This window comes from Lemur catta, chromosome 1 (assembly GCF_020740605.2).
Source record: "Lemur catta isolate mLemCat1 chromosome 1, mLemCat1.pri, whole genome shotgun sequence".
In the NCBI taxonomy this organism is placed as follows: domain Eukaryota; kingdom Metazoa; phylum Chordata; class Mammalia; order Primates; family Lemuridae; genus Lemur; species Lemur catta.
Window position 1 is genome coordinate 282,093,212 of NC_059128.1, and position 14,493 is coordinate 282,107,704.

Genomic DNA, 14,493 nt, shown 5'->3' on the forward strand with positions numbered 1-14,493 from the left:
CTCAAAACTATTTTCATGATAATACTAAAGTGTTATTTGTCTTTTTCACTCTCATTCTCTCATGAGTGTTGGGTAGAATTTTCCAGAGACTTCAGGACCTGTGATGACCTAACAGACTGCAGAAGCAGATAGGACAGCCCAGCTGTCTTCTATTAAGCCAGACATTAAAAGAGATTTGCACAAATGCAAAATAATGTCAGTCTTCTCACTAATTTTTCTGAAAAATATTGTGTTGCTGTGTAATCAGTTTATGATTGTTATTTTTTTAAATGAATTTTACATATTGATAACACTTCTCAGTTTTAATTCATAATTTGGTAAATATTGATAGTTATGAACCACATAAACAAAAGCTCTTTGGGGTCCTCAATAATCTTTAAGAGTGTAAAGGGCTCCTGAGGCCAGAAAGGTTGAGAATTGCTGGTGTCAGAGGAACGCGAGCTGGCAGTGACAGCCGATGAGCATCGGGGCACGTGCAGGCGCAGACTCTTTCTGGCTGAGAGCCACATATTCCTGCAAGGGTCCTCGGTCAGTCTCTGGGGGTGGAGGTGAGATCCTTGCTCACCTTCCACTGCCCAGAGACAGGCTCAGTGATGAGGTTTGCTCTTTCCAAGGAGTGAGGGGCCATGTAACTGAAGGGCTTTTGTCTTCCTGAGTGGCCCACGGGAGCCTGTGGCTGAAGACAAAGGTGCCCACAGAGGCTGTAAGGAGAAGGGGACAGGTGGGGGAGGAGGAGGCAGCTACCGTGCAGAGAGGGAGAGCAGGCTGGTGTCCTGAGGACATCCAGCGCTGTCAGGCAGTGTGGAGCTCACTTTCTCCTCCCCCTCCTCTGCTTTGCTCACCAGTGCTACAGGAACGGGTTCTTTCTCGGGGAAGAGCTTCAAGGTTGATATGAGGGGAAACCGATGCTCTCCCATGAGAGGGCTGCCACACACCATTTCAATTCAAACACCTGGAAGGTAAAATTATTGTTTCCCAAATCCAGCCAGCACCATCGCCCTGAGTAGGGATCAAGAACTCCAAGGCCATTCATAAAAATAGAGACAGCCAAGGCAGTCACCAAGTGCTGTCACTTCGTCTTGCGTTATTTTCTGACAAGACAGCTCTGTCATCCACTAGAACTGCATGCACCACTCTGTTTACATCTTCATGCATCCATTTACCTGGCAAACCTAAACCATCCCTCTTAGAATGACAAGCTCAGGAATACTCACCCTGGATGCACTGAGGAGTTTCAAGTACAAACTTTAATTAGGGTTGATATTTTAAAAGTTTCTCTTGTGGTTTTTAATTAATAGAGAGAGCAAATGTCTCTAATATTGAATTTATACAACAGGCAGCCCCTATATCAATGTCCTTAGTAAATTTCATGTGCTTTTTGCAAGGGTTATGTTCTTCTGAGAACTCTCTGAATGTCTTTTTGAACCCTCAAGCCTGGACACCAAGGAGTATAAATAATCATTTTTTTAAAATTACATGCCCTCTACAACCTTGATTTTAAAATGTGCATATATGAATGTAATAGCTCTGGAATAACTATGCAGATTTATGGAGAATATCAAGTTAGGTTATACCACGGGACCCAACGAGGCTTTTCTTTGTGTGGCTGAGGATTTGTTAAACTTAAGACACAGTTTGGAGAAAACGTGATTTATAGTTAAAGTCATCTAAAAATCAATACAGCTGAAGATCTCTGACATAAGGGTCCCTTGCAGAGCTAGATGTGACTCTAAAATTGGGAACACAGGAATAAAAATCAAATCTTGAGTTGAAGTAGCTGGAAATTGCAGAGAGGAGGGAAGCTTGGCTTTAACTCCCCACCGCTCGAAGATGGGCTTGTTTGTTTTTTGAAACAACCAACATAATTCAGCTGGAGGAGGTAGAAAGATGTTTCTATTCCTTGTTTTAGTGGAAATCGATGGACTTTAGCTTGTGTAATTGTCCCCTCTGCGCTTAATACCTAAAATATAATAAAAATAACCCTCATTGCTTGCGTTACTGAACACGTTTCTGCGTCTCGGTGTCTAGGGCCAAACAAGTATTAATTAGATGGTCGGGAGGACTGGCTGGGGAGGAGTCCCTCAGGAAAGCAGGCAGCCCCGCGGCCTGATTTGGGACGGTGACAGCAACTTACCAGGTGGACCTAGGGGACCCTGGGGGAGGTGAGGGAGCGGCTCCCAGCAGCTTCTCCTCTGCAGCGCGGGCAGGCGAGGACGGGGAGAAGCCCAGGTTCACAGCCGGCCGCGGCGCCACCTGCCCCGCGGGGGACGAAGGGGGCGAGGGGAGAACCGAGGGTCTGGCTGGCAGCAGGCAGCGGCCAAACCCCCCACTTCCCCCAGGATTTTTAGGGAAAATTCTCCAACGCTCTCGCGTCCTCGCCTCCCCCACTTAGCCCTTGTCCCTCCCCGCCCCCACTCAGACCTCTTCTAATCACTCGGGGCCGCGGTGGGGACGAGGAGGGGGGCGGGCAGGAATGGGGGGCAGCGCCCGGGCAATGGCTTGGTGAGCCGCCAGTCCCCGACGCGAAGAGAGGCAGACGGTGCTCTTGGCGAGGGGAGGCGCAGGCTCGGAGACTCGCTGTGAGGCTCGCGGCTTTTGGGGGACTCTCCTCCCTCCTCCTTGACCCCCGAGTCACCCCCGACAGCTCCCGCCCCTGCGGGACGAGGGGACACCCGCGGGCCCTCTCGCGCGCGGGGCCAGGGGGCCAGTTCAGGCCCTCGCTGCCCCTTTAAGGGTTCCCGAAACTTTCCCCCCTGGTAGCAGATGAGCCTCGTCATATCCGTTGGCCGTGGCCGCCGGGCGCCTTCCGAGGAAATTCGGGACTTGAGTTTCCCGGGGAAGAGGCGCGGCCCGGCGCGGCGGGGGTGGGCAGGGCGGACGCGGGGGACCCGGGCGGCCCGCCCCCGGCTCTGACCTTGGCCGCGGGGGCTTGGGGGGAGGGGCCGGTTCCCTGCGGGGCAGCCGCCGCCCGCCAGAGGGGGCAGCGGCAGAACTTGCCCAACTTGGCGGCGCGCACCGGGCGGCTCCGGAGCCTCCGCCCCGCCCCACCTCCCGGGCCTCCTCCCCTGGGTCCTCCTCCCGCCGCGCCGCCGCGGGGCCCGGTGCGCGCCAGCCTGCCCCGCAGCCCGCAGCCCGCAGCCCGCGCGCCGGCCGAGTCGCGAAGCCGCAGCCGCACGGGACGGGCCGGGCCGGGCGCGCCCCTGGGGCCCCGCCGTGGGCATGGGCGCGCTGGCCCGGGCGCTGCTGCTGCCGCTGCTGGCCCAGTGGCTCCTGCGCGCCGCCCCGGCGCCGGCCCCCGCGCCCTTCACGCTGCCCCTCCGGGTGGCTGGAGCCGCGAGCCGCGGGGCTTCGCTCACCCCCGGGCCCGGGACCCCCGCCGCGCCCGGCGCCGACGGCCTGGCTCTCGCCCTGGAGCCCGCCGGGGGCGCCGCCAACTTCTTGGCCATGGTGGACAACCTGCAGGGGGACTCCGGCCGCGGCTACTACCTGGAGATGCTGATCGGGACCCCTCCGCAGAAGGTAGGTCGGGGGGCGCCCTCCGCCCTCCAGGACCCGCCGCCCTGCGTCCTCCCGGCTGCAGCCGTGGGCTTTTCGGGGGGCTCGTTAGGGGGAAGCCCAGAGATGCCTCCGCGTGGCTTAGTGTCGCCCCAAAGCAGCAGCTGTCCCCAGAGGGAAGATCGGGGAACGCAGGGACCCAGTGGGCCGGGGAGCCGGGGCGCTGGCGCTCGGGACGCGGCGGCTGACAGCCCCTGCCCGGGCGCAGCTGGGGGTGTGCGCGAGTGTTTCAGAACTTGTCCGCTTCCCTTCCGCGCGGCCGGGCAGCCAGAGGAGACCTGTAACTTGCTTCTAACGTGACTTCCTTTTTGTGAGCGAAACCTCCTTCCAGCCGCAGACGGTGCCGTGGGCCTTGGGCGAGAAGCTATTACTGGGGGAAATCACCTTGTATTAATATCCTCCCTTTCCCCCCAGTGCTGTCTCATTGCTAAAGAGGCTTGTGGCCAGCTTCCAAAGGCGCAGTAGCCTTTAAGGGAGATTTATGCTTGAGCTCAGCTAAAAGCAACCCGGTTCTGAAGTGGCCAGCTCGCTCCATGGAGGGAGCAGGGCTTCCTCTGCGCCTGCATTCCTTGTCTGAGTTGGTGTGCCAGCTCCTCCGCGCTGGTCCAGCCGCCCTGCCCTCTGCACCGAGGGCAGCATCCCCGCGCGTGCATGAGAAAGTGTGAAATGCAGTCCAGCAACCGGGAAGAAATATGGGCTGAGCTAGGTGTCCGGGGACCGAGTGTCTCCTGACGACAAAACAAAAATAAAATCAAACAGCTTTCTTTTTCTCTTTCTCTGATGTTCATTTATTAACACTTTTTGTAGTGAGAAACAGATGTTCCCAGGCATGGTAATCTTTAAAAAACCAAAGCAGAAGTTGATTCGGCCCCCTTCCTCCTTGAAACTACCTTGAAACTAAGTGGGATTTGAAGTCAAGTCGTCTCATCAACTGAATACACTGTATGAAGATACTTTATTTTTATTTTTAACATTGTCATTTGGGTTTTAATTCAGCTATGATTCCCCCATAAATGGAACATACTCATGACTTTTGTATAATTCTAATTAAATTATTCAAGACTGTAAGAGGAAAGACATGCCATGCTAATTCTTTTAAAAAAGGAAACTGCTGAATAACTTCTGTAGTTGTTTAATTAGTTAAAAAAAAAAACCTTCAAAAGCATATTCTGCTCTCAACTTTGATTCTAGTTGCCTTTCATCTAAGTGGTGGGAAGCCACGTGAGTGATCTTTGCCACTTCCCCTGAGGGAATGGGAATCACGTCAGCTGAGGGAGCTTAACTCAAGATGCTGCTCTTGGTCAGGCCACCACGTGAAAACATGTGCCTGGTGGTGAGAACCTTATAAACGTCACAGACTATTGAGGAAGAACTTCTTTTGCGGCCTACAGATAATCTTTTGGAACAGGCCCTGAATGATTCCCCATTTGAGATGTGCGCCTTAATTGAAAATAAGCTCATGCTGGTTTTAGAGTGGAAGGGAATTCTCTCTACTAAAAGTAGATTTTGGCAGTTGGAGGGCTGTGAAGCCCCGAGGCCCTCCCTCCAGAGACAAGGGGAAAAGGAAAGAACTTCAGGAAGAACTAAAAAAATATGTCTTGGGCTCTCAAAAAAAAAAAAAAAAAAAGCTTTCATAAATAATAGCTTGCCTTTGTTAATTAATTCAGTGACCTTTACTTGAAAATGATGCTTAATTAATCTAATTAACAGGTAAGTATTGAGTGCCTGTGCTTGTACCTTTACCATAACGAAGGAAGTGGTTTGTTGAAGATTATTTCTCAAACATTTGCATGTTTCCAGGGAGGGCTGCTTTTACAAAAGCAGATTTAACTTTTACATATGATGGAGAATGAAATATTCTGTACCTCCTTCCTGGCTTGACTTAGCGATAAGCTGCTTTATAGCAAAATCCATGTGTACCGTCTTTCCAAAAGCCTACCGTAAACTCAGGCTCCCGTGACTAGCGCATTAGGATTTGCATCTTGCCTGTCTTGCCCTGAAATGTCTCTGACCACCAGCAGGGTGTTGGCAGCAGGCTAGAGGGGGCAGCAGTGAGGTGACTTCTGAACCTGGAGTGAGTTTTCCTGCTCTATTAATGGCCAGGAGTCATGCATTTATTCTCTGCTGATTCTCTGAAGCCTAAAATAAAAATTGCTTAGGTGGAGAGAAAAATGGAATTGTAAATTCAAGCAATAAATAACTAAGAATTTTTCAAGAATTAAGCAATAGTCATAGACCTATCTGAGACCGCTGTGCATGACAAGCACTGTGCTGTGTGCTTTCCCCAGGAATCCCCACAACCACTTCCTACCCCTCCTAGTTTTTAAATGCATTGGGGGATGGGAAAACAGAAGACTGGAGAGGTTGAATGACTTGCCAGGGCAACAGGGCAAGAAGGAGGGAGGGCCAGGAACGGGACCCAGGGGGTTGGATTCCAGAACCCGAGTTCTGAACCACCAGGGAGATAATGACTCTCTTACCCTCAAACCTTCTGATCTCTTTTCTTTGGTTTTGGCCTCAAACTACACTTTCCAGCCCAAGATCCCTAAACCTTATTATACCCTCAAGTGTTAGGAACTTAATGTAAGTACAACTAGGCCCTCCTAAGCTGCCCCCCATCTCCTCCTGCCTTTGCTGCTGCTTAATGAACAACATAAGAAATCCTTGGATCCAGGTGTGCACGGGAGGGGACTTGAGAAAGGACGTTCGGCAGGAACAAGAGCCCTACAGATCCCTGTCTCCTATGGGAAAGCCGACCGTTGGATGTGCACTTGTTCCCCACGTGCTTTTGTCAGGAGCTGGGGGGCCATTGTTCTGCCCGACTACTCTGCCCAGAGCCTGAGCAGAGCCCGAGGACCATGCGCTGGTGGGCAGGGCCGCGTTGGCATGGAGATGAGCCCTGGGCTTGTGCACTGATCCCATTATGTGACTTCTTTCGAACAGTAGAGAACCAGCATCTGCTTGAACCATGCAATTTGGTCTTGTTAATAATAATAACGGTCTCCTAAAGTGATTATAATTACAGCAATTTCCATTATTAAAAAAGACTTTCATGCTAACATAATAAATCTAACTGAAGATAGGAAAAGCTCTTCAGCTATATACCTTGCCATGGCTTCAAAAGGGCTTTTGGGGTCTCTGATGAAAGATTTCCTGTCATCTCCACTAATATGGATAACACAGACAGGGAAACCTTGTTCATATCTGAACATTCAAATGTAAAGAGCTGACAAATTATTTTGGTGATTCACATTTTAATCGTGATGCATTTAATCGTGACGCATTGATTACCAGCCTCTCAGTGCACAATTATTTGGAAGACTTTGGATTGAAAGTGTGCCGAGCGTATGCAATTTGAGAGTGTGCATTCGTCAGAATAAGCCATCTGGGGTCCCCAAATTATATTAAGCCAACTGTAGGTGAGGCTGGAAAAGGGAAGGCCTTGGCCAGCAAGAAGGAATTTGCTGGAACCACCTGAGATGGTGAACTATTAAGAACAATGGAAAAAGGAACGATTACTGAGGTTGAAAGAACAGGAAGGTCAAAGCCAGTTTGGTGCCAGCTCCTCTGAGGGAGAAGTGAAAAGCTCCTGGCCCTTGGAGAAGGAATCCATCAAAGGCTCGATTACAGAGGAGGGGAAGGCAGCTAGGAACCGGCTCTAGACAATAGGAGAGAAGAGTCTGCGAAATAGTTAACCACCGATTAATAGCCAACCCTTATCTTGCTTGTTGGGTGTTGGGCATCATGCTGAGCCTTTTGCACGGCTCACCACTTTCTATCCTCACCGTGTCCTGTGAGGTTCATGCAGTGACTTGACGTAATTTTCAGATGGGGAAACTGAGGCTCAGAGAGGCAGAGTAATTTGTGCAAGGCCACACTGGTGAGGGCTGAGTGGGAATGTCAGTCCGGGTCTGCCCAGTTCTGAAGTCTGCACACTTCACTGCTCCAGAGGCGCCACTGTTTTAGTTACAGTAACTTTTTTTCAAAAGAACCATCTTCGTGCTCCTGGACATGATTTGGTATGTGGGAGGCAGCCTGCACTGATCATGGGTCCTGCACACTGCAGCGTGTCACCCGTGACCACGGGCAAGTGATTGAGATCTCTGAGCTTCTCTTTCCTCAACGGCTGATAATCTTCTAAGCTCTCTTGGTTTCATTGGGCCGCTGTAACAAATTACCACGAACAGGGGCCTTAGAACAAGTAGAAATTTATCGTCTCACAGTCCTGCAGGCCAGAAGGCCAAGGTGTCAGCAGAACCCGTCTCCCTCTGCAGGCTCCAGGGGACAACGCCTCCTCGCCTGCCTCCTAGCTGCTGTGCTGCCAGCGTTCCTTGGGGTTCCGTGGTTAGCGGCTGCACCACTCCAATCTCTGCCTCCATTTTCGAATGACATTCTCCACTCTGTGTGCGTCTCTGTGGCCAAATTCCTCTCATCTTGTAAGGATACCAGTCTTTGGTTTAGGGCCCACCCTAACCCAGCCTGACCTCATCTTAACTTGATTAAACATCTGCAAAGTCCCACTTTCCAATTAAGGTCACGTTCACAGGTTCCAGGGCTTAAGACTTCAACATATCTTTTTGGCGGGGACACAATTTAACCCAAACCAATTCATTCTAAGTTTATCATTCTATGGATTTTTCCCCTTTTATTCTATCCCACCTTTTAATTGTCAATAATCTCAGTCTAGAATTCAAGTGTAATTTCAGTAAAGGCAGTAAGCACCTGCTGGCTTTGGCCGCTGTCTTGGCACGGACCCTGTGGCAAGGTCGTGCCCTGGGGGCTGGGGTGGGGGGAGCAGGAGGGGAGGGTTTCTGCTTCTGTATTTCTGTGTTGTTTTCCCCACTAGAGGCTAATCAGTTGAGTTTTAAAGTGTCTCATGTCATGTTTCACTATGTCTAGGATTGCTGGAATTAGTGTGTAAAATGAGAGAAATCCTTCCAACTTGTGCCGGCTCAGAAAAATGATATTTAAATACCTGTGAGTAACAAATACTCGTGTTGGCAACAACACAGATGTGGAAAGCTTGGAGATGTCATGTTTTAAAGACATTGTAAGGCAGCCCCCTGATCACTCAGGACATGTTTAATGAGAAACAGACAGTTTCCTCCCAGCACCTCTGCCCACCGTGCCTGCCCCGGTCTGGACTCCTGCTGGTCTCCTTTGTTGTGGGTAGTTGGCATAGCCACCTCTTGGCCGCCCATTCTGCCTGTCTCTCCCTGAGATGATTCCCAGAAGGGCCAGGCTAGCTGTTGTGATGGTGATTTCTTGCAGTTGTGGTGGTGCCGGCTGCTGTACTGGACAGGGAGGAGGAATTAGAGGTGGGGTTTCTCCCTGTCCCCCCTGTACCTGACAGCACACCTGGGGATTTGTTTAATGTCTCAGCCACTGCGGGCTAAGCCTCTGTGCCCTGAATTCAGGGTCCTCCTAGGCTGAGGGGAGGTGGGGGGCTGGTAGCTGCCGACTTGCCCCACGCTGACACGGGGCGCAGCAGGAGCGGGGTGGGGACCTGCACGCAGGTGAGCAGGGCACCTCTCCGTGTGGCCTCAGAGCCTCCTTTCATGACTGACAAGGGGCCTCCGCTCTGCTTGCCCGGACTTGGCCAGACACTGGGGCTCATTGTACGTCAGTGACAACAGACACTACCTGGAGCACAGCACACCTGTGAGGCCGGTGGGTGGCCCGTCTCGCCTTCTGTGACTTCTCTGGGTGTGAATGAATACGTGTGTGTGGTGGAATCCCAGGAACAGCGCGTGTCACCTGTTCCAGGCTGCTTTCCCAGCCTGCGCGACGGTGTGTGAAGCTGGCTGGATGCCCCTTTGTCCTCTCCCGACCCAGATGGACTGTTTGATATTTTGTCTATTGCCACTCAATAAAAAAATGGTCACTTTTTTCCTCTTAGAATTCTCAAAAGAGGAAAAAGTGCTTTAGGAGAGCTGACATAACTACACGAAGGCGACACACTGGCAGGTTTGCTCTGAGTTAATGCTTGCTCGCCGGCACTGGGCCCAGCCTGCGTGTTTTCAGACTTTTATGATACGGCAATCATACGCCGCTACCATTTTAGGAAGACGAAGAGGAGTGTCTGAAGACGACCACGGGCAGTGCCCTGGGCCAGCTCCATCATTGCAGCGAGCCGTGAAGGGAGGTGGGAACTCATGCTCTTCCATTTCACACTAGACTGAGAGGCGGCAGGGCGGAGAATTTATACCTGGCCTGCCAGCGGCAACCTCGTGCTCCAACTGCAGATCGCCGGCCTCTCAGCCCAGTGCTCCAGGAACGGCCTTGGCGGCGCTGGGTGGGAGACTGGTTCGGTGTGGCAGCCGTGCAAGCTCCCCCCAGACACCAAAGAAAACAGCTCATAAAGCAGCCCCTCAGAATTTCATGCTGTGGGGGGAGAAAAGGTGGAAAGCATTGAGTCTATTAATAACAGTCTTCCAGGTACCGGTGACGTCAGGGATGACACGTCTGACTTGCTGTCGATGTGAGACCGGGTGCTGGAAGGGAAGCGTGTCTCGGTGACAGTGGCATGGATTCCAGAGCTCTTCCGCTGCACCCTGCTGCCTCCTGGGCAAGTTCCTGAGCTCTTTTCCCATCCAGGGAGCCACTGGGAAGCGCAGAACTGTGTGGTTTGCTCAGTGGTCGGGGAGTTCAGTGCTTTGGGTACCGATCCCAGATCTACTACTTGCCAAATGTTGGGTACTGAGGAGAAGTCATTTAACCTGTCCAAGCCTCAGTTTCCTCATTTGTCAATTAGGGAATTTGACCAAGTGACCTGAGATCCCTTCTACTATAGAAGCTCTAGCTTTCAATGATTATAGTCTTTTATTTAGGAGAAGTTTCCCCAGCTCTGATGTTTTGCCCCTAGACCAGTCTGCCTCAGTGCTGTGCAGGTGAGTCACCCGGGATCTGCTGAAGTGTGGAGTCTGACCCAGTGTCCCAAGGCAGAGCGGGGGCAGCCACTGCTGGCTGACGGGCCACATTTGTAGTCATTGCTTCTTTCCCTGAGCCCGCTGGCTGTGGGAGAGACCAGGAGTACCTTGCAGAGCTGGCTAGAAATACAGGTTCTTGAGACCCAGTCCAGACTCACTGCGTGAGACCGTCTGCACCAGGGCCTGAGACTCTGCATTCGTCATATTCACGTCCCCCGAAGGCAGCCAGCCGGCCCCAGCCCTTAGACGCGATTTGGAAGCCACTGCAGAGGCAGAGTCTCCTCTGCCCCGCGGTTTCCTGTGCGGAACGGGTATGTTCTTTCATCTCCCTACATACTGTTCTTTGGTTAAGTGTTTCCTTCTTTCTGTCTGTTTAGAAAATGTCTACCTCTAGCAGATTGTGTTCCAGAAGCTTCCTGTGTTGGACAGGTAGGAAACAAGGAGGGTATTTTCTCCGGGGATCTCATTCTGAGGCAGCGGTGCTCCAAGTCTCAAACCCTCAGTGCTGAGAGCATCTTTTTGAAACGTCCAGTTTGTCATGGGACAACAATTTGTGAATCAACAAAAATGAATTACTAGAACAAAGTGAAAAAGAAAAAGACATGCGAAGTACAAGCTCCGTTCTTTCCATTATTAGAGTGAGCAGACATCCCATTCTTCACGCTTACTGCGAAGTTTGAGGCTTCCCTGACGTCTGTGCTTACCCTGTAGCCCGTGACTGGAGCCCCCTCCACGAAGTGCCCTCCCTCCGAGGGGCCGTGCAGACCAGCAGTTGCTCCTAACTCTTCCAGTAACAGATTTGTTTTGCTGCCTCCTCCCTTTAATGAGACAGTGGGTTTTTGTTTCTGTTTTTTTTCCCCTGCCAAAGCCAAAAGGAAACGTGATCCTATGGGAATCCGTTTTGCTCTCTGGAGTAATCCTGCCTGGGGAAAATGGGGCCTGCCCCAGAATGCAGAGATCCTTCTAAACGAGGTATTATCGGGCTGGAGAACATCTGCCTGCATCCCTAGTGCCTTACAACTCGTCCCTAAAGGCCACTGAGGTGTGACACCATCCAGAAGTTGCAAATCAGCAGAAGGGGGACAAGAAAGGCAGAGGATCTCACCTGTCAAAATAGATACTGTAAAACCCGAGTGCTGAAATAAGGCAGGCCTCCCCTCCCAGTCCCCTTCTTCCTAATCTCCACAGGACTATAGCCTCTCTTGCCCCTGCTGCGCCCACGGCAGATTAGAATCAGAGCGAGAGGGCAGGGCAGGCATTCCAGGGATGAGGAGCCTGTGGGATGGTGTGCAAGGTGTTTGCCCTGTCCACATCTCTGTTCCCTGCCCACGAGCGGGCACAGGTAAAACAGGGTGTGTCCTGTGGTCACTGAGAGAGCGGAATGAGGCAAAGCTGGGGTCCCCACTTGCCCGAGCTCCGCCTCCCCCACTCCCGAGTTGTGGTCTGCAGAAAAATTGTCTTCCCTGAAACTTTTAAGCTTCATCTGTATTTACAGCCACACCCCATCCCTCGCATTAACCCCCCACCATCCATGGAAAAATTATCTTCCATGAAACCAGTCCCTGTTGCCAAAAAGATTGGGGACCACTGAGGTAAAGGGTGTTAGACCTTCAGCATAGCCTCAGCGTGTGGTAAGTGTTCCCTAAATCTTAGCTTAGAAAAAGAAAGAGGGGAAGACAGAACAAAACGCCAAGAACTAGATCTGAGCGCCTGGGTCTGTGTCTTGAAGGAATCTGAACTCCTGCGTGCCTCTCTCCTGGCCCTCTTAGAGGGGACAGGATGTCACTTTGCCCCAAGGGTGGCAAACAGGCCCAAGTCCGTGGTTCTCTGCCTGAGGAGATTGTTCCCCTCCTGGGGACACTTGGCATCACCTGGAGACATTTTGGGTTGTCACAGCTTGGGTGGTACTGCTGGCATCTCAGGTGGAGACCAGGAGTGCCGTTCCGCACTCTGCAACACATGGGACGGTCCCCGCAGCTAAGAACGATCTGGTCCCAAATGACAGCAGTGCTGAGGGGGCAAATCCTGGTGACGCGGCACACCAAGTCTGATGGCCTAGAAGTCGCTGCCCGGAGTGGTGAGGGGAGAACGTCTGGCAGAAGGATCTGCCCTGGGCCCAGGGGAGTGGCAGCGTGCTGACAGTGTGACCTCCCCCAGCTTTGTGGTCTCATCTTGTTCCTGACGAGTGGTTCTTACCAGATGCAGGAAGGCTGGAAGGGTTAAAGATCACTTCTACCAGAGTGAGGGGAAGAATTCTGAACTAGACTCAAAGAATGAGTCTTTTATTCCTTTCTTGAGCATATTTATTAAGCACCTCCTGCATGCCAGGCCCTGGTCTAAGCCCTGGTGTGGTGTGCCCCATTCAGCTAGACAAAGACGGTCCTTGTGTTCACAGAACCTCTGTTCTTATCAGGAAGACAGATTATAAAGAAAGTAAACAGAGGTTTAGGTGAGTGCTGTGAGACAGTACAACCTGGAAATGGATCTGGGTGGAAGAATCCTGCAAAGGGCGCTGGGAAGGCCTTCCCTGGGGAGCTGCAGTTTGAGCCGAGACTGGCCTGAGAAGGACCCGGCCTTGAGAAGTTAGGGAGTGAAGACGTCACGCGGGAGGCGCCGTGAGGACACGTGTGCAGTGGGGCGGCGTCTGCGATGCTGTAGGAGCAGCTCCTCTTTCGTCTGTTTTAAAATTGTGCATTGGGGTTAGATTTTATCAGAACAAAAGCCTTACGAAGAGTGAAAACATTACAGGACACCACTTATAGGCAATTCACCTGGGGGGATAGGTAGTGAAACATGACTGGTCAGGAGAGTTTCTGAATTAAAAAAGAATAATCTCACAGTGTCCAGGGCAGGTGGGTGGAGGGGACCACTCAGGGTATTGTGCATATTTTTCGACAGTGTCCGTGGTTGGGTTTCCCCCGAAACCGACCTGAGGCGGCATGTGTGTGTGGCGGTGTATTTGGGAGGTGATCTCAGGAGTCTGGGCAGGAGAGTGATGGGGAAGGTTGCAGGTGTGGGCCGCTGGGCTCACTCCCCCGGGAGATAGTGTCAGACAGACTCCGCTGTCCTGGCTGGGGGGCAAGGCCTCTATCACCCACTCCCCCTAGTCGTGACCCGAGGGCAGCTCCCAGGGGCGTTAACTCGTCAGCATTTGTGGTCGGACAACTGGCCAGAGAAACCAGCCAGCAGAGTCACAGGTGCTTTAGTCACCTGGAGGCTTCAGGGTCAGGTGCCCAGGAATCGTGCAGCCAGCACAGTTTCCTGTAGCCATCGTGTGCCTGGAACCGCGGCTGGCACAGGTTCTTTTATTTGAGGAATGACAGAACTAATACACCCTACCACTGAATGTATTTGAGAACATCGTTTCAGCCCAGGAATCACAAAACAATTTTAAAACCCTTCTTTAGAATCCTGCCTTCCTCATGTGATCCAGAATCTCACTGTGAAAGCCTCAGGGGTCAGTCTGGAGTGTGTGTCTCATTGCCCTGTTGTATTTTGAACTTCCTCTGGAAGATGAAGATGTGACGTGAGCAAGAGAGTGGTTGGAGAGCAAAGGATGATTGTGTTTGAGTTTAGAAACAACTGCAAGACCTCCTTTGAAAATTGAGTGTTCGGGATATAAGGGCTTTCAAACCCTTTGGAATGGCCGGTGCCTTGTTGACCAGCAGCTCAGCAGAGGTAACAAAACAGGTGGTAGATTTCTAATGCACTAACACTTGTAAGCATATACAAGTACGTTTACCAAAGTATAGCTCCATAGCTTTTGCATACATAAGAATTTATTATATAATAGTTTGATTATATTCTATATGACATCCATTCTTAAGCACACACAAATATTTAAAATACATATATACTATTTTCTGTTACCCTTTGGTTAGTAAATACATGCACATTTTGGCATGACCCTGTAGTACAGGGGCAACTTCTATTATCCCACCTTCTAGTTCTTTCCATCCAAATAAGAGAGAACACGATGTCGGTCGCGCTGGCCCGGCTGCAGGCACAC

At 51.5% G+C, this 14,493-nt stretch overlaps 1 protein-coding gene and 1 long non-coding RNA gene across 2 annotated transcripts in view; one reads left to right on the plus strand and one right to left on the minus strand.

The window, feature by feature from the left end:
- Positions 1-301: 301 nt before the first annotated feature.
- On the minus strand, positions 302-2,885 carry LOC123642851. Its single transcript, XR_006736534.1, has 3 exons — positions 2,135-2,885; positions 843-952; positions 302-676 (listed from the first exon to the last, which is right to left on the minus strand). It is a non-coding gene; the product is annotated as an uncharacterized LOC123642851 (long non-coding RNA).
- A 334-nt stretch (positions 2,886-3,219) lies between these two features.
- The window catches only part of BACE2 (beta-secretase 2), a 79,530-nt gene continuing 68,256 nt past the window's right edge, over positions 3,220-14,493 (plus strand). Inside the window, exon 1 of the mRNA XM_045540697.1 lies at positions 3,220-3,519. Coding sequence (XP_045396653.1) covers positions 3,220-3,519 — 300 coding nt within the window. The remainder of the gene's footprint in view (positions 3,520-14,493) is intronic.